Source organism: Camelus bactrianus, chromosome 1 (genome assembly GCF_048773025.1).
Source record: "Camelus bactrianus isolate YW-2024 breed Bactrian camel chromosome 1, ASM4877302v1, whole genome shotgun sequence".
Taxonomy (NCBI): domain Eukaryota; kingdom Metazoa; phylum Chordata; class Mammalia; order Artiodactyla; family Camelidae; genus Camelus; species Camelus bactrianus.
The window spans coordinates 318,264-337,680 of record NC_133539.1 but is presented as its reverse complement, the minus strand read 5'-3'; the positions used below and the strand labels follow the sequence as shown (position 1 = coordinate 337,680).

The 19,417-nt window shown below is 58.3% G+C and overlaps 3 protein-coding genes across 9 annotated transcripts in view; 1 reads left to right on the top strand and 2 right to left on the bottom strand.

Annotated features, from left to right (window-relative positions):
• MCM3AP (minichromosome maintenance complex component 3 associated protein) overlaps positions 1-713 on the bottom strand; it is a 40,256-nt gene extending 39,543 nt beyond the window's left edge. The window contains exons 1-2 of one of the 5 annotated variants that reach the window (XM_074373261.1): positions 578-713; positions 139-265 (exon numbers count right to left, since the gene is read on the bottom strand). The gene's annotated coding sequence lies outside the window, so the exon portion shown is untranslated. The remainder of the gene's footprint in view (positions 1-138; positions 266-577) is intronic. The other 4 variants (XM_074373436.1, XM_074373316.1, XM_074373501.1 and 1 more) reach the window with 4 other exon arrangements.
• Positions 714-803: 90 nt separating this feature from the next.
• Positions 804-5,176, top strand: YBEY (ybeY metalloendoribonuclease). 2 transcript variants are annotated; one of them, XM_074374695.1, is made up of 4 exons: positions 804-1,276; positions 2,232-2,360; positions 3,578-3,646; positions 4,848-5,176. In XM_074374695.1, exons 1-4 carry the CDS (start codon positions 1,019-1,021, stop codon positions 4,932-4,934), a joined length of 543 nt encoding a protein of 180 aa, XP_074230796.1. In that variant the 5' UTR covers positions 804-1,018; the 3' UTR covers positions 4,935-5,176. The 2 variants fall into 2 exon arrangements, with proteins under 2 accessions (XP_074230796.1, XP_010964782.1); XM_010966480.3 differs by having other exon boundaries at positions 819-1,228.
• A 3,119-nt stretch (positions 5,177-8,295) lies between these two features.
• On the bottom strand, positions 8,296-17,963 carry C1H21orf58 (chromosome 1 C21orf58 homolog). 2 transcript variants are annotated; one of them, XM_074374659.1, is made up of 9 exons: positions 17,318-17,962; positions 16,437-16,497; positions 15,094-15,167; positions 14,199-14,363; positions 12,074-12,185; positions 10,109-10,230; positions 9,549-9,784; positions 9,115-9,178; positions 8,296-8,531 (listed from the first exon to the last, which is right to left on the bottom strand). In XM_074374659.1, the coding sequence occupies exons 1-8, from the start codon at positions 17,375-17,377 to the stop codon at positions 9,133-9,135; spliced, it is 876 nt and encodes a 291-aa protein (XP_074230760.1). In that variant the 5' UTR covers positions 17,378-17,962; the 3' UTR covers positions 8,296-8,531; positions 9,115-9,132. The 2 variants fall into 2 exon arrangements, with proteins under 2 accessions (XP_074230760.1, XP_074230720.1); XM_074374619.1 differs by having other exon boundaries at positions 8,296-9,178; positions 17,318-17,963.
• Positions 17,964-19,417: the final 1,454 nt, after the last annotated feature.

Here is a 19,417-nt window from a genome sequence, read left to right as displayed (position 1 = left end):
TGGTTCCTTTTTTTCTTTCTATTTTTTTTTTTTTTTTTTGGAGTTGGGGGTAGAAGTTAGTACAAACAATTATTTTGTTACAGAGATTTAAAGCATGATCCTTTAAGACTAAAAACAAAACAAAACAAAACACTTTACCGCATCGGTAAATTCACAGGAGACCTCAAACAGGACTTAAGAAAACGAATGGCGTACAATTTTCGACTGAACGAGGAGCGTCTTCTGAGTTCTTCTACCTCCACAGCCAGAGAACTACAATGTAACACTGTTAAAACGTCAGTGTTTCAGTGTTTCCTCCCCTCTAATTTTTCTCCCGGTAACCAGGGCACCGAACACTCTTGCCAGACAAAGAAATGACTTCCGTTTCAACACAGCGGCGACGACCCCCCCAGACTGGCTCAGAGGACAAGCGCGCTCAAGCAGAGAGGCCGCCCCCCAGGCCGCAGGGCGGCAGGGACGCGGGCGCAGCGCCGCCCAAACCGTGGGCCGCCCGTGCGCGCCGCGGCCCCCCGCGCCCCCGCCCAGCTCCGCTAGCGACACGGGTGCCGAGGCGGGGAAGGCCCCGCGCCGCGCTCACCGTTCGGTTCAGAGACGCCGCCGCCCGCCGTGCCCGGGCACGAGCCGCACGCAAGGACAGCGGTCGCGGGAGGCAGCGCTGGGCAGCCCGCCGCGGGCGGAAAACTCGGCGGACGCACTTCCAGTCCGTCCCGCCTGGGCCCCTCGCGCGAGAGTTCCGCTCTCCAGCGGGCGGCGGCGCGGCGGCGGGGCTTCCGGTGCGCAGCGGCCAGTTCCGCGTCCGCCCGCTTCCGGTCGGGCCGCTCCGCCCGTCCCCGTCCGCGCGCCCGACTCTGGCCGCTCCCCCTCCCTTCGTCCGTACGTCTCCCCGGGGTGACGGGCAAAGCCGTCTCAGTTTGCAGCGGGCCCCGCCGGGCGGGCCACGGCCGTCGTCGCGCGGCCACAGGGTTCGTCGCCGCGCCCGGGCCGACGAGGCCCGTCCGGGGCGGGCCGCCCGGGCGGAATGAGCCTGGTGCTGAGGGACCTGCAGCGGGCCGTGCCGCTCCGCCGGGCGCCGCTGCGCGGGCGGCTGCAGGCGCTCCGGAGCGTCCTGGGCGTGCGGCGCTTCGACCTGGGCGTCGTCTGCGTGGACAACGAGCGCATGCGGCGGGTTAACCGGCGCTACCGGCGGAAGGACGTCCCGACCGACGTGCTCGCGTTCCCGTTTCACGAGGTGAGGAGCGCGCTCCTCGCCCTGCCTGCCTGCCGACCTCCTGTGGAGGTCCGTGTCGACGGTTTTATTCTGACAGAAGTAGAGGGCACGCTGTGACTGGCCCCCGACGAGCTGTCGGGGCCTTAGAGAGGGTGCTTCTGCAGCTTGCCTGACCCAGTATGGGTGTGTATGGATCGAAATTACTGCATCACTTGAAAGTAAAGGGCAGACACACAATTGTATGATCTCCGCTTTTTCCCCCTTTGTTACATTTTGCGGGGAGGTAATACAGGTTCACTGAAATTTTTTTAAGTGGAGGCACTGGGGATTGAATCCAGGACCTTGTGCATGCTATGCACGCGCTCTGCCGCTGAGGGTCCTCCCCTCGAACGTGTTATGCGTCAAGTTACTCCCTGTTCCGTGAATGCTTCGTTGGAGGTTTCCCACGTTGTTAATAGCAGCATAAATTGGCGTGGGCTTTTCGGAAAGCAGTCTGGCCAGTTAGTTGAAGTGAATATTGATTTTTAATCCACTAGTGCTACATCTAAGGAAATAAATCAAAAGAAGAGTGAAAATAACGTGTTTAATGTGCAATACAAAAATGTATTAGCGCGTCCACTTAGTATTTTCCGTAGTAGGATGTAAAATGCTGACACCCTAAACACCAAACCACAGGTCACTGGCTTAGTGTGAATAGTCCTGAGCCGAACGGACTGATCTTTATGTGGAAAAATGTGAAAGACTGTTTAGGACAAAAGAACAAGCAGAAAGAACAGAAGTAGGAAATTGCATCAATGTCGTGATTTAGCTCCATAGAAGTTGTGCATCTGGGTGTTGGTGCATTGGATGGGATGAAAAAAATGGAAAGGAATTCTCTTGACAGAGTGGAGACGTCTCAAGTCCCCGATTTCTCTGCCTTGGGACTGGAGACACGAGGGCTTTCAGATGAAACCCGCAGGCAGGCCCGTGGTCAGTTCGTGTTCCTGAGGTCATGTTCTCCAAAAGTGTGTTTTCCCATTTTCAGAATCTGAAAGCAGGGGAAATTCCCCAGCCTGAATTTCCAGATGACTACAATTTGGGAGACATTTTCCTGGGAGTGGAGTATATATTCCAGCAGTGCAAGGAGGACGAGGATTACTATGACATCCTGACTGTAAGTGGGATGCTGAAATCACAGACCCTGACTGGCAAAACGACAGTCGGTGTCCTTCTTCCAGGCCCTGGGAAGAGGTTGGGGCGGTGACACCGGCGGCCACACTGTCATCCTCATGTAGGACGGGTTGGCGGGGAGACCTACAAGCCCGAGCAGCGCCCTTTCTCTTCATCCCTCAGGGAGAGAGGAGAGGCTTGGCAGGGGTCGGTATGTCCCTTGGCAGTGGGTGAGGGGAGAGGACAGGGAACATCTGTATGAACTATTGGAAAGTGGAAGCTCCCAGAAGTGGCCTTGTTTTTGGCTTTTACATCTGGAGATCAGCAGACTGTGTTTGGCCAGCTCAGGCCTGCTAAACATGCTTCTCACTAAACTGCCCAAAGCGGACAGGATTCCAGCCTCCGAAACTTTCAGACCTGTCTCTCCTCAGTTTGGTGAGGAAGTGAGGGGGTGGGGTTCTGAAAAGTAGCACGCAATTGAATTATGTTTTCACTCCCTGATGGATTCAATTGAGGGGTCCTTGTTCAGCTGACATCCGCACCCTGACTTACCATCTGGGGGTCTCAGTGCTCCTGAGGCCTGCAGCAGAGCTCCCCTGTGAGGCCCTGTGAGCACAGGCGTTGGGGTTGCTGGCAGGGGGATGTGCTTTCTTCCTGAGACTGGTGGGCCCCCTGTGCAGGTGGGACTGCTCAGCATGGGTCTTGGCTCTGGGATCTCTGTGGCCAGCAGCTGTGCACCCCTGGGAGGTCTGGGGCAGTTTTGTGGGCATCTGCTTCCCCCCCCGCCACGCCTCCTGAAGATTCCGTAACCTGTGGTGAAGGGCCAGCCCACAAGCCCTAGGACCATCCTCCCCCAGTACAGGGCCCGGCCAGGCCACTCTTATACCAGCTGGCGCCCAGCTGCACTTGGGTACCTTCTAATGGCCCCAGATACCTCCCCTGGCCCCTGCCCTGGCCCTCCGTGTGTCTACAGCTCCCCACCCAACTGCAGAGGAGCTCCTGATCTCCACCCTTGCAATGGGGGTCTGGCCTGCCTGCTGCTCCCCATACCCAACCCATGACGTCACTGCTGGCCCGCAGCCCTGGGCCCGGGGGAGGGTTCCTATCCTCTCACCAGGTGTTCCCTGACCTTTGCCTGACTTCCCTCCTCCTTCTCCTCCTCCCTGGCTTATAGCTTAGTCATGACCACCCCCTGAGGCGGCTTTTTAATTGTTCTGACAGGTGACTGCCACCCACGGGCTCTGTCACCTGCTGGGCTTCACACACAGCACGGAGGCCGAGTGGCAGAAGGTAGGAGCCATCCCATCCCCAACACATACACGTGGGGGTACACTGCAGTGTGCACCGGACCCCAGGGACAGGGCTGCCTGGCCTGCCCCTTGCAGTCATGTACAAAAACCAAATGGGGAGAAACAGTGAAATAAGGAATTTTATAAATGCCTGCTTTATAGAAAAAGTCTCACAGTGTTTGTTTTAAATATTGGACTCCCCAAATGCTGTTGACCGCGTATTTATTCTCTATTGAAAGGAAGGTCTGAGGAGAAAGACTACGTTGTATAAATTCTATAAAATTCTAATGGCTTAAAGCTGAAAATCTTTACAGGAGAAATTGTGATGATACTTGTCAGTTAGAAACAGGGTTTAGAATGTGCGGTTGTCTGCTACAGACCCATCATGTAAAGCTACGTGGTGGTTTATTTCCCCAAAACGTACCAATGTTTACTCTGCTTATAAAGGTCTGTGTTGGTATATTCACCACATTGTGTTTTATAAACTCAAATTGTATTTGTAATCAAACAGTTTCCCTGAAAGGAATAGGAAAACTTCTTTATTAACAAAAAGAGTCTCAGGGGGATGGGCATAGCTCAAGTGGTAGAGCGCACGCTCAGCACCCACGAGGTCCCGGGTTCCATCCCCAATACCTCCTCCATGCGGAAATCAACGAAGAAACCTGATTACCTCCTCCTCATTAAAAAAAAAAAAAGAGTCTTGATGCAATTGGCATCTCCCCAGGCCTTCCTAGGCTGCTGAGTCCACACTGGCCACAGCCTGTCTGCCTCCCCACCCCCGTCAGATGCTGACCTTACAGCGGCCCCCTCACTCCCCTCCTCAGCCCCACCGCTGCCCCCACCCACAGATGGGCAGCATCTCCAGGAAAGCCTCAAGCATGGCGGGCCTTCCGGGACCCCAGCCCTCCCAGGTTTCCCCACCCACCTGCCCTTTCTCCCAGGAGGGGCCGTCCTCACACACACACCCCCACGTGCCTCCTGGGCCGGGCCACTTGGTCCAGCTGGTTCTCTTCGTAGCCGTGACCACCACCTCAGCCCCCGGCCCCAGCCCTGGCCAGCTCCACCTTTCACACCACGAGCAGCACATGGCTGGAGAGCAGAACCAGGACCATGGCCTCAGGCGGTGGGGGGTTCCAAGCGGTTGCCCAGGGAGGCTGGGCCTCAGGGCAGGTTTGCAGCTGGTTTCCGCTCCCTCCTCTCAGATGTACCAGAAGGAGAAGCAGGTTCTCGAGGAGCTGAGCCGGCGCGTGGGGACCAGGCTCCAGCCCCTGAGCAGGGGCCTCTTCTGACGACAGTGACACAGTATGGATGGAAGGTGAACCCCACCTTGGGCCCCAGGGATTGGGGGCCCCCCCAGACGGAGGCCCTGCTGGTCACTGCTGTCCGGGGGAGCCACAGAAGTGCTGAACTCCATGAGTGGAACCTGACAGTTTGTTAAAGTGTAAGAGAAACGTCCACTCTTTCTTTGTTCAGAACACAGCGAGTGTGTCATTTTCAGTATCGTAAATAAAGTAGCTCTGAACTCTCAGAAGGGAGTGATGGGGCCTGCGAGCCTCCTCCCTGGGCTCTGCCTTTGGTGAAGAGGAGTCTCTCTCCTACCCATGCAGCTGCTCAGAACAAAACAAGCAGCCAGGTGGGTGACCCCTCTCCAGTGCTGGAACCCTGTCAGAGTCCGTGCCTTCCAACTCGCAGGAGCGCTCAGACCTGGAGCCTTTGCTTGGTGCCTCTACAAGGGGAGGGACGCTGCGGACCCCAGGGGGCGGCCAGGCCAGGCCGAGCCCACACCCAGTGACCCTGCGCAGTTGTCCTGCTGTGGCCCTGGCCCCGGCGTGGCGGACCTCCCACGCCCAGTTCCCCCTCCCACCCGCCGAGCTCCGACTGCACATCCTGACCTGACGTGTAGGAAAGCCTCCCTCCTGTTCTGCCTTCTGAATGTTAAACCCCGGAGTTGTCACAGAGCTTTCCCCAGACCTGTGCAAGGCTCAGGGCCTCGTGGGTTGGGGCAGGCCGTGGAGGAGGCGGGTGCTGAGCCTGGACCCCCAGGTACTGGTTTTGACCACAGTGCACAGATCCCTCAAGGAACTCCAAAGAGGTCAGGCAATAAAACAGCAGCTCAGAGGCCCGATTTGGCCCTAAAGCTCAAGATACTACAACTCTGAGAATTTGGTTTTCTCCCGTGAATCAATTTTAGAAACAGGAAAACGCATTTCCCAGTGGATTTCTGTCCTGACTGAGCCTGGACTTTCCCTGGGTGTCAGGGACATGAGTCACTGCTTACTGCATGGCCTGCTTTTAGCCAGTTAAGTTTGCTGTCAGTTTAAGTCTAAGTGAAGCAGACACCAAAGATAACCCCCCAAAGCTCTGCTCCTCAGGTATTTTTAAGGGACTGAGGGGGTCCTGAGACCTGGGGTCCCGTCAGTGAGGGGTTTGGAGGCTCTGGGGGCCCAGAGGTGGAAGGTCCAGCTTTATAGGATGAGGCCTGTGAATGCTTCCGAGGGGCTGGGTCCCTCGTTTCCCCCCTCATCAGCAGCCCATAGGAGTGGCCCTGTGGTCTTGCTACCTGCTCCCAGGTACCGAGTGACCTGGGTGTGCCCTGACCCTCCACTAGGACAGTGTCCCTGTGCACTTCCTGTCACCAGTGACCCTTCGGAATTCCCACCACCAAGGAGGTGACTGCTTGTGTCTTATCCCCACTTTCTACTTTTTTTTCTTATTAATTCAGGGGTGTTTTATGTATCATTGAGAAGAACCCTTATATTTTAAAGAGAACATGAGCAAGTGACCTGACCTGAATCTGAGAGAAGGCTGCCCCGCTGTCCGTCAGCAGCCGGGCCGCCTGCCCCTGGCCACAGGGCCGTCAAGTTTTTCTATGTCATTCGTGCCCATTGCACCGGGGCCCACACTGCCGGATTCCAGAGCTCCCTGCAAACCCCGCAGTGCTGAGGCCCCTCTCCGGGAGTCGTCTGGGCTCCCCGGCCCTTTACTCTCCAGTGTCTCCTAGATCCAGCTCCTGAGCACCGGACGCCCTGAGGTCACGTTACAATCACGTTAGGTCTGCAGGCCACTGAGCACTTGAAGGCTCCGGGCTGAGCCCAGGCAGTGCCTCTCATCCCACGGCCCTCAGCATCTCAGGAGACCCTGCAGCACCCCGCCAGGACAAGGCACGGCCCGTAAAAAAAGATTTCCTCTGCTCACGACACTGCTGCCACTCACTGCCAGGAGCGAGTGCAGACCCACGAGTTAAGGGCTCAGGCCCAAAGACTGACCAGGCTGTGCTTCCTCCCACCACACTCTAGACCAGGGCACCCACCGTACAGCTTCACCAGAAATCAGGGTTCCCATGACCCCTCCTCTAGTTCAGTAGTTTTCTCGAATGGCCCACAGAACTCAGGGAGACCCTGGGTTACTGTGAAGGACACAGATGAAGAGGTCTAGGAGGGTCCTGAACACAGGGACTTCTGCCCCGTGGAGTTGGGTGTGTCCCCTTCCAGATGTGCTCACCACCCATCTCCTCGGGGGTTTTGTGGAGGGTCTGCTACGAGGCCCGGCCATGGGTGATCAGCTCGCCTCCAGCCTCTCTCCCTCCCGAGGCTGGTGGGGCTGGAAGTCCCAGATTGCAAGTGGGGTGGCTCCTCCAGCGCCCAGCCCCGCCCTGCAGCTCTCCAGATGCCCGAGTCCCCTCCAGCACAATCTCAGGAGTTCGATCTGTGCCAGGAACCAGAACAGAACCAAGCATGTCTCATTGAGCCACGCGAACCCCCACCGCACCCCCACATCTGGACCTCACCCCGCTCCAGGGCCTTGCTGGGGCTCAGGCAGCACCCAGCCTCTCCCAGATCCGGGAACAGGTTTCCTTCGTCCCTGTTGACCTGGCAAAGCCGGGTGTGCAGTGGGAGGAAGCATAGGTGTTGGTCTCTGCCCCCAGCTCCTGACACGGGGCTCCTGAAACCCTTGCAAATTCCCAAGTGACATGAGCACTGGGACCATCTTGTGTCCTAATGAGGTGACTTGGGTCGGGGGGGCTCCTGGGTGGGGGCTGGTCTCAGCAGAGGGACCAAGCCAGGACTGGGACCTTGGAGCTTTCAGCCTCGCCCCACCCTCCTGAGTAGAGAAGTGCTGGAAATGGAGTTAACAGGAGCACCCCTGCAGGAGGAGGCCGCCAGGACATCCCACTGGTCTGGGACTCACGGAGCTTCCAGGTTGCTGAGCACGTCCACACTGGCAGGGTGATGTGCCCCAGGTCCACGGGAAGCACAGGTGACAACCTGAACTCGTGACGGGGGTATTGGGAGGCGGTCACGTGGGACTGAGCCCTGAAACTATGGAGTCTGACACCTTATCACCTGGAGATGGAGTCAGAATTGGACTGAACTGTAGGGCACCAGCTGGGTTACAGAGAACTGCTTGTTGTGGGGAAAACAGGTTTGGTGACAGAGTGAAGTGAAAGGAGGTGCACAGGAGAGGAAGACGCAGGTGGGAGGAGCTGAGTTTCCCTCCTCGGGCCGGAGACAACTGAGTTCTTCTAACTTACCAGGCCGTCCGAAGACAATTAACTTCCATCCAGTGCCTCCCCTCTGTTAACTTAATAATTATGTAGAGAAATAAAAGGAAAGTGAAAAGATGTTAGAAAAGTCAATGCAAAAAGGGAAATGAGGTCAGACCTTTAATTGTACATTTAACCAGACACGTGGGTATTGGGGACACACTGCGCCCAGGCCTCCTGCACTGCCTCACTGGGCAGCTCGCCCAGGGCCCGAGCAGCCTGGAGGGAGTCTGTGTGCAGCCAAAAGGCAACTCCAAGGTCATCGCACTTCCTCTGATGGGCATTCTGGTGACTGTGAAGGTCCAAGGACGCAAGACCAGGACGGGCTCCTGCTGGTGTGGAACTTGGGAGCGAGACCATTTACCCCGAAAGGGGCCAGTGAGCACATGCATAGTGCTTAAAATGGCATTCACGTGAAAATTATATTAAAGCAGCAAGGAAACAATTCCACCAAGAGAAAAATGAAAGAGTAGCAGAAAGTAGCATAGAGGTAGTGTGTTCCCTGGGGAGATGGGAGAACCAGGGCAGGGGAGCCAGCTGCCCTCCCTCGGCCCTCTCCAGGAGGGCCACACTAGTGTCCCTGTGTTCTGTTTCCCGGAGGAGAAGCTGTGCAAGCCACCTTGCAGCTCTGTCCGTGCGCAGATCACACGGGGCACACACTGCCCCAGGACTCATCCCCTGGGCCACACGTGCACATGGTTCCCCAGGCACCACAGGTGTGACTTTGTTCATGGCATTTTTCCCAGAGGAAGGTTATATTTTCCGTGGCTCAGCCTATCCACCTGTTCTCTCCTGGCCCTTGAGCCATCTCTTCCCACCCTCGCAGGCCTGCATCCAGGGACCCTCTATGCCTGCTTTCCCCACCCCTGCCCCTACCCCCGTACTGAGGGCTTCAAGCCGGATTCCCCTGAGGCGCTGCTTCTTACCCAAGCCCAGCCGAGGGGTCACAGGCCGGGAGCCTGTGCAGGCAGGACGCCATCGGAGGCCACCCTGAGGGGAAGAGGATGTCTCTGGGTGCAGCTACTGCCCTGGTCTGGCCCAGAGACACCATGCTCAGGTAGGTCTGGCCTCCAGGACTCGGTGGGGGCCCTCAGAGCCATGATTTTAACAGACACTCCCAGAACCACCGCTGGGCTGGACAAATGACCCAAACCTCATGGCGCACTGCTGGAAGGTTGGCATGGGGTCAACATTCAACCATGGCAACCGGGACTCAGGCTGCCATGGTCCCCATGTGTCCCTGGGGAGCCGGCAAAGCCTTCCCTAATTCCCTGCTGCAGGGCAAGGGGGTGACCCAGGCCCTGGGGTCATCCTGCCCAGCAGGCCCAGGAGGCTGGCCTGGAGCTCAGCCCAGACTTACGTGCTAAGGGTGGCTGCTGCGGGGCCAGCCACGTGCCTCACGGTGGGCAGGAAGCCGGCAGCTGGTGGGAGGGTGGTGGCAGAGACCACCGAGGGCCATGTGGGGTAATCCAGTGGAGAGCCGGGTGCAGGGACCGCCTGCAGCAGGGCTGGGGCTGCGTAGTGGTGGTGGTGGTGCACGGACGATGGCTTCTGCCTCTCCGCTCGAAGGAAGGTGGTGTGAGCCCACGGCGGGTCCTCAGCGCAACACACACACCAGGACGTTTCAGCAAAGGCCCCAGCCGCCCCCAGCCTCCCTCCCTCCACCTAGTTCCTCACTTGGGATGGCATCAGTCAGAGCAGCGGTGGACAGGGGTCCAGCACAGCTCATCTGGCTCAAGGGGGCAGCTTTCTGGGCCCCAAACTGCACAACCTACTCTTCATCTGGGTGGGACTGGGGATCACAGACTTGGAGCCAGAATGTGCTTTTCATAGTTGCCCAGATGCACAGAATCCCGGAATAAAGGCCACCAGGCCCTCTGGTTTCGTTGGGGTGGTCTCTTCACCCAGGGTCAAGCCTACCTGTGGGGCGAGGCGCGGGGCGGCGGGGGCGCGGGGCGGCGGGGGCAGGGCTCGGAGCATCAGGCTCTGCACGAGGACCTGGTGCATCTGCGCGTTCTGCATGAGCATCAGCTCTACCACATCTGGAAGGAGGCGCCCGGTCACTCGCAGATGGTGACTGGGCCTCTCCTGGAACAACGCTCTGCTGAAACAGCGCCTGCGCGTTTCAAGCCGGCACAGAGCCAGTGGGTCTGCGGGGCCACGTGGTGGCCTGACATTGTCCACGTCCTAATGGCCAGCACCTCCGAACCTGGTCTTATTTGGGAAAAGGGTCTTTGCAGGTGTGATTGAGGGTCCTGAGACGGGATCACCCCGGGTTGTCCAGGTGGGCACTAACCAAGGACAGGGGTCTTCATGAGAGAGTGGCTGAGGGTGTTCTGGGCCAGGAGAGAACATGGTGCAGAGGCTGGAGAGACGCCCCGAGCCCCAGGAGCTGCAGAAGCAGGAAGGAGCCTCCCGGGGGGCACGACCCTGAGACACCTTGACGTCGGGCATCGGGCCTTCAAGCCGTGGGAGAGCACATTTCTGTTGTTCTAAGCCCCCCAGCTGTGGTCCTTTGTTACAGCCGCCCCAGGAAGCTAATGCATTCACCAACTCTGGATACTGGGAAGCAAATTTCTGTCTGTGAGCGGTAGACATCACTTCTTTCCACAGCAAGTAGGCCCTGGATATTAGGTGGCCTTGGAGGCTTTGTCAGCCTCAGCAGAGGAAGGCAAGCCCCTGAGGACCACTCACACTCCCAACCGAGCAGAAAGGGGCTGAAGGCCCTGTGGGGGGCCCCCTCAGCGCACGGGGGCTGGGGCTGCGGGCAGAGGCTCTTCCCACTCAGACCACCGCTGCCCTGGGTCCTCCCTGCAGTGGTGGACCCCCATAATCATGTGGACCAATTCCTTAAAATACACCTTTCTCTCTGTGGTTCCTTCTCTGGGGAGACACAGATTTTGGCACAGGGCTGGGGAGCAATGGTGGGGTGGAGCCAGACTGCTGGTGGCAAGGCTATCTGGCAGCCCCACTGAGAGCAGAGACCCTTGAGGAGAACCACGGGGGGCTGGTGGGCGCGTCGACGGGCACAGACCCTGTGGAAACACTTGGGCAGTTTCAAGCTTACCTGCCGTGACTCAGCTGTTCCACCCCTAGACATTTACCCAAGAGAAATAAAAACACGTCCAGACTCAGACGTGAATGTCCATGGAGGCTTTGTAGTGATAACCACAAACCAAAACAAACCAGATGTCCACCAGCAGGTGAGAGGATAAACAAACCGGTCTATCCACACAGGGGACCGTCACTTGGCAATCTGATGCACCCAACAAGGGTGCCGTGTCTTAGGACAGTCATGCTGAGGGAAGAAGCCACACGAGAAAGGGTGTGTCCTCAGTGACTCCACTTACACAAAAACCTAGAAAATACAGCCTGATGCACAGTGACAAAACTGACTGGCGACTGCTGGGGGGGCAGGCAGCGGTGGGGAGACAGGGCCTGGCGCCTGTGTTCACGTCTAAGGTTAGTGAGGGGCTCACAGGTGTGGACACGTGTCAGAACTATCAAGCTGCACAGTTTAACTGTGTGCAATTCATCCTGTGCTACCCCAACAAAGCTATTTTAAAATCTGAGTATTGAGAAGTTATTTAGAGAAGCAGCAGTTTAACCAAGGCTTCTGTGCGGCTGGCGGCTGGGGGAGCTGGGCTGGAGCCCAGCCCCTCGGCGCCCAGCCCAGGCTGCTTCCTTGTGCTTCTTACTTCCTCCCCTCGGAGGTATCCATCAGAACGGGTGTTGCAAAGGTAAAGCTATTTTCATGCCAGTAAATGTGCAGCTTCAGCTGAGGAGCCAAAGCCCAGCCCTAAGTGACCGCCCTGCTTACAGAAGTATTTTTCCTTCCAGTGGAGAATTTCGTGAACCACGTCAGCACTCACAATGGACACTTACCTTCCTTAATGCTTCCTGCCCTTTGGGTGGGGAAGGCCTGGGGAGGGGGGAGCTGGGCGATGAGAGGCTGCTGAGGGAGCTGCTGGATGATGACCGCAGGCGGTGGGGGGGCCTGGAAGAGCCAGGTGATCCGTCACCTGAATGTGCCCTGGAAACAGTCATCTCACCCACCACCCACCACCCCATCTGTCTATCTATTCATCTGTTCCTCCGTCTATCCATCCATCATCCTTCCGTCCAAGGGGAACTTCAGATGAGTCACCCTTGAGGTTGGACAGATGGCCGAATAGGTTAAGTGTTTGAGCCTGGGCATCACTTAGGACATGACACATTATGGCCTGCAAGTTTGCCCCCACCCAAATCCACGTGTCGAGGCCCTAACCCCCAGTGTGATTGTATTTGGAGGTGGGCCCGTGAGGAGGCGTTAAAGGGGCAGGAGGTCATGAGGGTGGCCCTGACGCAGTAGGGTCGGTGTCCTCGTAAGAAGAGGATGAGACACCAGAGGTCTGTGTGTGTCAGGAGAGAAGGCGGCCGCCTCGAGACAGGAAGAGCGAGCTCATGGGAGCTGGGCTGGCCGGCACGTTGTGTGGGCCGTCCAGCCTCCAGACCCTGAGAAAGTCAGTGTGTGTGTAAGCTGCCACCCGCGGCATCTTGTTCTGGAGCCCACGCGGAGTAAGAGACAGTGTTTTTAATGCTTCCGCATTTCCTGGCTTCAGCAGGCTCACCCTCGCCCCATTAGCTCTGCTTTAATGGAGGCACCCAGGGAGCTCGCTGCGGAAGGTCCCCGGCTTCTCTCCAGGGTTCAGACAAATGCACGAGAACTTCGAGCACGCTCCCGGTGTCAGAGCACTGGAAGACTTCCTAGCTGAACCCCTCCTCAGCCCTCGAGGCTCTGCCCTGCCCCTCCCTTCTTGGCTCGTGGGAAGGCGACACAGACAAGCGCTGTGTACAGGGTTTTCTAGAAAGGGCTACTTTTCATGTGTTTCAAACTATCTTCTTCCTTCGATTCTTTCCCGGACGTTTAAAAGCCTACCACCCCTCTCAGCTCGCAGGTCACGCACACACAGTGGCAGGCCAGCTCCGGCTGCAGCCACAGCCTGCGCCCCGGGGCACAGGCCGGCGAGGCAGTCAGAGCGGCTGTGCCATCCTGACAGGCAGGACCTCCCACCTCAGTCTCTGAGGCCAGCTTCTGGGAAATCCGTCACAACAACCAAGGGCCCTGCCTGCCCTCGTGGTGTCACTGGGGCTGAGAGGGAGCACCCAAGCCCAGCTGGGCCCTGAGGACCTGCAGTAAGCGTGAACACACCTGGGATTGGGGGAGCCTCCTGCATCGGCAACCCCAGCACCACCCCCAGCCCCCGTTCCTGGAAGAGCTCCAGGTGTAGGACCCCCTGAGACCGCCCCTTCCCACTCCATTTTCTCCGCGTGTGCTGCCGGGGCCTCTGCCAAAGGCAAACGCCCTCCAGGTAGCGGACCCAGCCTGCCAGCACCCTCAGCCTCTCCACCAGCCCATCCAGAACCTTCTCAGCTCGGCCCTGCCCACCTCTCGCCTTCTCTTCTCCCACGCACTCAGGTCCCCAAGGCCTCCATGTGCCAGGTCCCAGCAGCTGCCCTTCTCCAACATGGCCCCTCTGCTTAAGAAAGCCAGGCTTGCTTTCCATCACTTGGGGCCCAAAATGCTGAACACAGGTGTGAGGCTCTCAAAGTGCGACGCTCATTCACCCTTCAAAAGTCTGCCCTGGAGATTAGGGGCCTAAGCTTCCCTGGCCATTGGGACGTTTTGGAAGAGAGTTGACGCACTTCTTCCCCAACCTGAGGTCTTCCCGACACTGAATTCCCCTAACACTTCCACTCCTAGTGCAGGGTTAGGGCCTGGGGCCGAGCTGGGATGCCAGCCTCTCATCTGTAACCAGGAGATAAGACCGCCCTCCCCCAAAGCCTGTTATCAAGGCACCCGTGGGACCTGAGGGAGATGAGACGCGGGGGCAGAGGTGCCCAACAGGCCAGCTGGACGGCCCTGCAGCCACTGCGGTCTCTCAGCCAACTGAGCCTCTTTGAGCCCCATTTGGGGGGGGTCTCTCCCCACACTGGTTCTGCCCCCAAGTGCACCACAAGGGAGACTCACCGAGGGCTGGATGATGCGAGGCAGCTCCAGGGCTGACGGGGGCAAGGAGGCAGCGGGGTAGACGCCCATGGAGGGCACCTCTTGGGGCAGCGCTGACCCACGGGCTCCTCTGTTCAACCCCCTCCGGGCACAGGCCTGGGCGACCTCTTCCAGGAGGTGTTGTTCCTGCAACACCAGAGCAGAGCCTGCTGCCTGGAGGGGAGAGCCCTGGGCCCGGCAGGGAGACGGCAGTGCCAGTGCCCAGGAGTGCGGCCTTCTGTGTGGGAGCAGCTGGTGTCCCTGGTGTCCACTGGGCTCTCCCCTCGCCCCACCCAGGGCACACGGAGCAAGGCCATTGCACAGCCTTGCTGGAACTGGAGGCAGCCCCTGGAGGCAAAGCCGGCAGGCCCTTCACGTGGTGCACACATGAGGAATTTACCAAAAACTACTTTTTTTTCCAGTTGATAGAGTATATTCTGTCTCTAACACGCGTCCATATCTACGTCACTACAAAGCAGTATTTTTATCACAATTATCTGTTTGGACCCAGGTCACTCCCTGCTGCTGGTGAGTCTGGTGTGGACAAAGCCCTGGGCATCTTGGGACCCCACTTCTCGGGAAACCGGGCCCTTTCCACAGCATTTCCACTTGGACCATGTGCACCCGAAGCAGGTGTTTTCAGCCAGTTGGAGCCCAGCCTGCATAAGCAGTCCTGTGTGCTCTGCTCTCTGCAAAGTCCGCGATCCAGGAGTGACGCCCCCAGCTGCTCAGCCCATCAGGCGTCCACCCCCACGTCACAAACATCAGAACCAGTACTGGGTCCAGAAGGACTTTCCGTGCCTCTGCTCTGAGTGTGGGGCCCACAGTTTCAGCCCTGAGAGCTGGGCTGAGGCTCCATGTGGCCACGTGGACCTACCCAGAATCTCTGCAGAAGAGCCTCCCTCCTCTTCCGAGCTCTCCGCAGGGCTGACTCCGGCTCGTCCCCGTTTCCTGAGGGAGCACACGCATCAGGGCTCGGCCCCCGCAGACCCGTCCCAGCGCCTGGCCTCTCGCCCTGGGACCTGCATATGCTGTCCTACAGAAGGAGGTAGGCGCCCCCTTCAGAGAGCTCAGTGTCTGATTCGGGGCCTGCCCAGTAGGTAGTCTCATTCCTGGAAAGGGGCCACAGGTCAGAGTGCGGGTTCCTGCTGGTCCCAAGCACTGCACAGCTCCTGCATCTGCGGCAGAAAGCCCTTGGGCTCCGCTGGGCACCATGAGAGGAAGGAGCCCCACAGGGCCCAGGACTGGGCTGAAAGCCCAGCCTCCCACCACCTGGAGCCACCCACTGGCCCCAAACTGCCTGCAGGCTGGCGTGGTCCAGTGAACAGCACCCTTGAGTCCATGCCTCTCCAAGAAGAGAGGGCTCTGGGAGGGGTCTGGTGGTCCCCAGCCTCCTTTCCTCTGGGTGCAGCAGGCCTGCCCTTCCCCCCAGAGCTGGGGATGCCTGAACCACCTATCCTTTGGGGGTGCTCAGGGGTCCCGACACCCCCAGGCGTCCCCACATTCCCCAGGGGTCCCCACATTCCCCAGGGGTCCCCACATCCCCCAGAGGTCCCCACACCCCCCAGGGGTCCCCACATTCCCCAGGGGTCCCCACATTCCCAGGGGTCCCCACTCCCCCAGGAGTCCCCCATTTGTGCTGCTCCATGTTCTGTGCTTGCCCTCGGTCAGGTGACCTGGTTTGGGATTTTCTATCTGGATTTGGGCCGTGGGCTCTGCCCGCTGCCCAGGGGCTGCCTGGGTCCCTGATAGCTCAAGAAGCTACATCACGTAGTAAAGAACAAGCACTATCTCCCCAGTGCCTCGCCCGGATGTCCCTGAGCCCAGGGACAGCAGTGCCCTCTCGGTCCCTGTGGCCTGAGCTTTGGGCCGCTGGCCACATGGGCGGAAGATGGGGCATCTGGTCTGGGTGGCCAAGGATGCACAGACTGATGGGGGTGGGGTGAGCCCCCGTCCCACCCCAGCAGGCTCCGGGCAAGGCAGTCTGGTGCGAGCGTGGCCCTTCTGATCTAACCCCTCTGTGCCTCCTTCTCATCTGCAAGATGGGGTTAATGGGCGTGCCCTCCTGGGTGTGCGGACTAGAGGCGTGCTGGTCAGAGCACTGGGGGGTATGTGTGGGTGTGTGCTAAAGGTTCACGAAAAGCCTTTCCACCCGGAAGTCAAGGAGAAGACTGAGGGCGCTCTTCCCGCGACGGCCTGCGCAGCCCCAGGGGCGCTTGCCTGGCCTGAGACGGGGGTCCTCAGAATCCCCTTCCACATCCTCACGCTCTTGCTCCAGTTTCTGTAGGGAAACGAGACCACGACCAGGACACAGGTTTCAGGCACCTGCTCCGTGTGAGGGGCCCAGCCAGGCCCCAGAGCCCCGGAAGGAGTGGCTGGAGGCAGGAGGGGAGTGAGGTAGACCTGGGGGCAGGTGGCCAGTGTGGGGCCCTGTGGTCACACTCTCCACACGATGAGCACACACCCTGCCTTGAAACCTAAGGGGATGCTCTGACACACACAGGCCCCTGCAGGCCACTTTCTGAAGACCCTGATCGCCCCACCTGAGCCCTGGGCTGACCTGGGGTGACCCCTGCCACTCCCTCTGTGGCAGCCCCTGGCCACCTGGGCTGGGGCTGTTGCAGGGTGAGGGCAGCAGCAGAACAGAGCAGGCAGATGTGGCGGGGCCGCAGGGCTGCTGGGCCGGGCAGCCTGTGAGGGCCGCGCAGACCCTCAGAGAAGAATATTGGTGTGAAGCTGGGTCCACCAGGCTGCGAGCCCCAGGCCTGGCCTGAGAGACTCCAGGTCCTGCACGGTGCAGAGTCTGTGTTCCCTTAAACACGAAGCCAGGAGGCTCCGGGGGGGGGGAGCCTGGTGGGGCCCTGGAAGTGCTCCAGCCTGAGGGTGCGCGCCTGCCTCCTGGCCTTGGAACCTGACAGAGAGCCTACTTGGTTCTGTACAAACACAAAGAAGAACCAGGAAACCACAGCTCTTCATTACAAGGCTAAAACCACTGAGAAGGGTTTTACTTGGAAGCCGGCATGCTCACAGCTATAACCTTACCTTTCAAAGCTGTGCTCCTGTAATGAGCTGTTAAAAACACAAGTGCCCAGCTGTCTTACCTTCTCTAGGAGTTTCAGAGCCAGTCGGGCCATTTGATCTGCCACCGAGGAGTCCAGCATCCCAGGACCACAGGAGGGGACGCCGCAGGCTCCCCACCCCCCCAGCTCTCAGTTCCCTTAGGAAAGCCACTCAGCGGGAGCAGCAGCCCAGACCTGGGCCATGGAAGGGCTCCCGCACTCTGCTCGGCTCCTGGAGACCAGCCGCTGGGCCAGAGAAGAGCTCCTGGGAGGGCAGCCGCCTGCCCCGGACGCAGAGTGCCCACAGCCAACGCCTGTGCCTCCGTGGTGGTTGCTAGGTGCCGCAGGCGTGGGGAGGCCCTGGGTTGCCAGGTTTCTGCTGAGTCCTCAGCCCCGCCTGGTGCCCATGCAGGGGTTACCCGTAAACACCACCAATTCTGAGGTGTGACCAGGTGGGGCTCCTGAGGAAGGAAAAAGTGGGCAGTAGCTGGGGCCAGAGGACAGTCCCGACACCCCCACCCCAGTGCCCCATCCTCAGGACAGAGCCCAGCACTGCAGGGGCCTCCTCCACCCCCAGTCCATTACAGCTGCCAGGAGGCCAGCAAGCCCCTGTCCCTCCTAGGGATCCTGCCAGCCAGATGAGAGCCATGGCCGGACCCCTGGAGGACAGGGTGTGGACACAACCCCCAGCAGATTTCAGGAAACTCTGGGTGGCAAAGGGGTGGCACGAGGGAGCTGGCCAATGAGGCATCTGGGGGTTTCCAGCTGAGGGCTCAGATGGGCCCATCCCAAGGCACCCAGCCAGCACCTCAGAGGACATGAGGCCACCCTGGGCCACTATCCCTCAGGGCAGTTGTGATTCCAGCACTGGGACTGCCTGGCTGGGACTCAAGCCCAGAGAGGGGTGGGGATCCTGGTGGCTGAGCTGCAGGGGCACCTGGGAGCAGGTCAGCCCTTGGTGGGTGACCCACCTGCCGGCTAGAGTGCATGTCCATAGGGCTGCTGTGGGGAGGGGGTATGCCCAGCAAAGGGGAACCTTTTATAAAGGGTGGTTTGCTTGGAGGGTAGGGCACTGAACAGATAAGAGCAGCTCTTCACTTGTATTCTTTCCATTTCAGATTTATGGGGACAGCAGTCCACGGCTGGGGTTAGAGCAGGGGGTCTGCTTGCTTGCAGCCCCTCCTCAATGCAACGGATCAAGAGATTTGCATCAGATGGCCAAAACTGGGCTAAAAGTTCCTTAAGTTGCCCATACACTTCAGTATTTGTAGTTTTATATGTATCATAACCTTTAGATTCAAACAGGAGGTCTGAGTGTGCACACTAATGAGCTAACTTGTCAACTCAGGGTGCTAGGAGGTAATTAACACCTTCCAGTGGGTGTTTGTTAGTTTAAATACAAGCTTTGTTTTTAAGAACAGTATTTTTTATTTTTGGGTGGGGGAGGTAATTAGGTTTATTTATTTATTTATTCTAATGGGGGTACTGGAGATTGAACCCAGGATCATGTGCATGCTAAGCACACACTTTACCACTGAGCTCTACCTTGTCCCCCAGAACAGTTTTAGATTTACAGAAAAATTGAGAGGACAGTGCAGAGAATTCCCACGGACTTGGCTTCCTCTATCAGTAACGTCTTGCATCAGTATGACAGATTGGTTACAATTCATGAACCTGTATTGATACATTAACTGAAGCCCACACTTCATTTGACTTCCTCATTATTTTGCCTAACGTTCCTTTGTTGCTCCAGGTCCCTGTCTAGGACACCCCGTGATGTTTAGTTATCGTGCCCCCTTTGGCTCCTCTTGCCTTTGACGACCCTGACACTTCTGAGGAGTGCTGGAGCACATCAGTACCTACTGTACCTGCTGTTTTGTAGGGTGTCCCTCTGCTATGGGGATTTGTTTGATGATTTCTCATGATCTGACTGGGGTTGTGGGTCTAGGGGGAAGACCCTGGAGGCGAAGGGCCCTTCTCATCACGTTCCATCCGGGGTGCGTGCCGTCACCATGACCTTCGCAGTGACGATGACCTTGGTCACCAGGCAGAGGTTTCTCCACTGCACATCTACCATTTTCCTCCCCCTTTCCACACTGCCCTCTGCTGGAGGAAGTAGTATGTGTGTGTACACAGCCCATA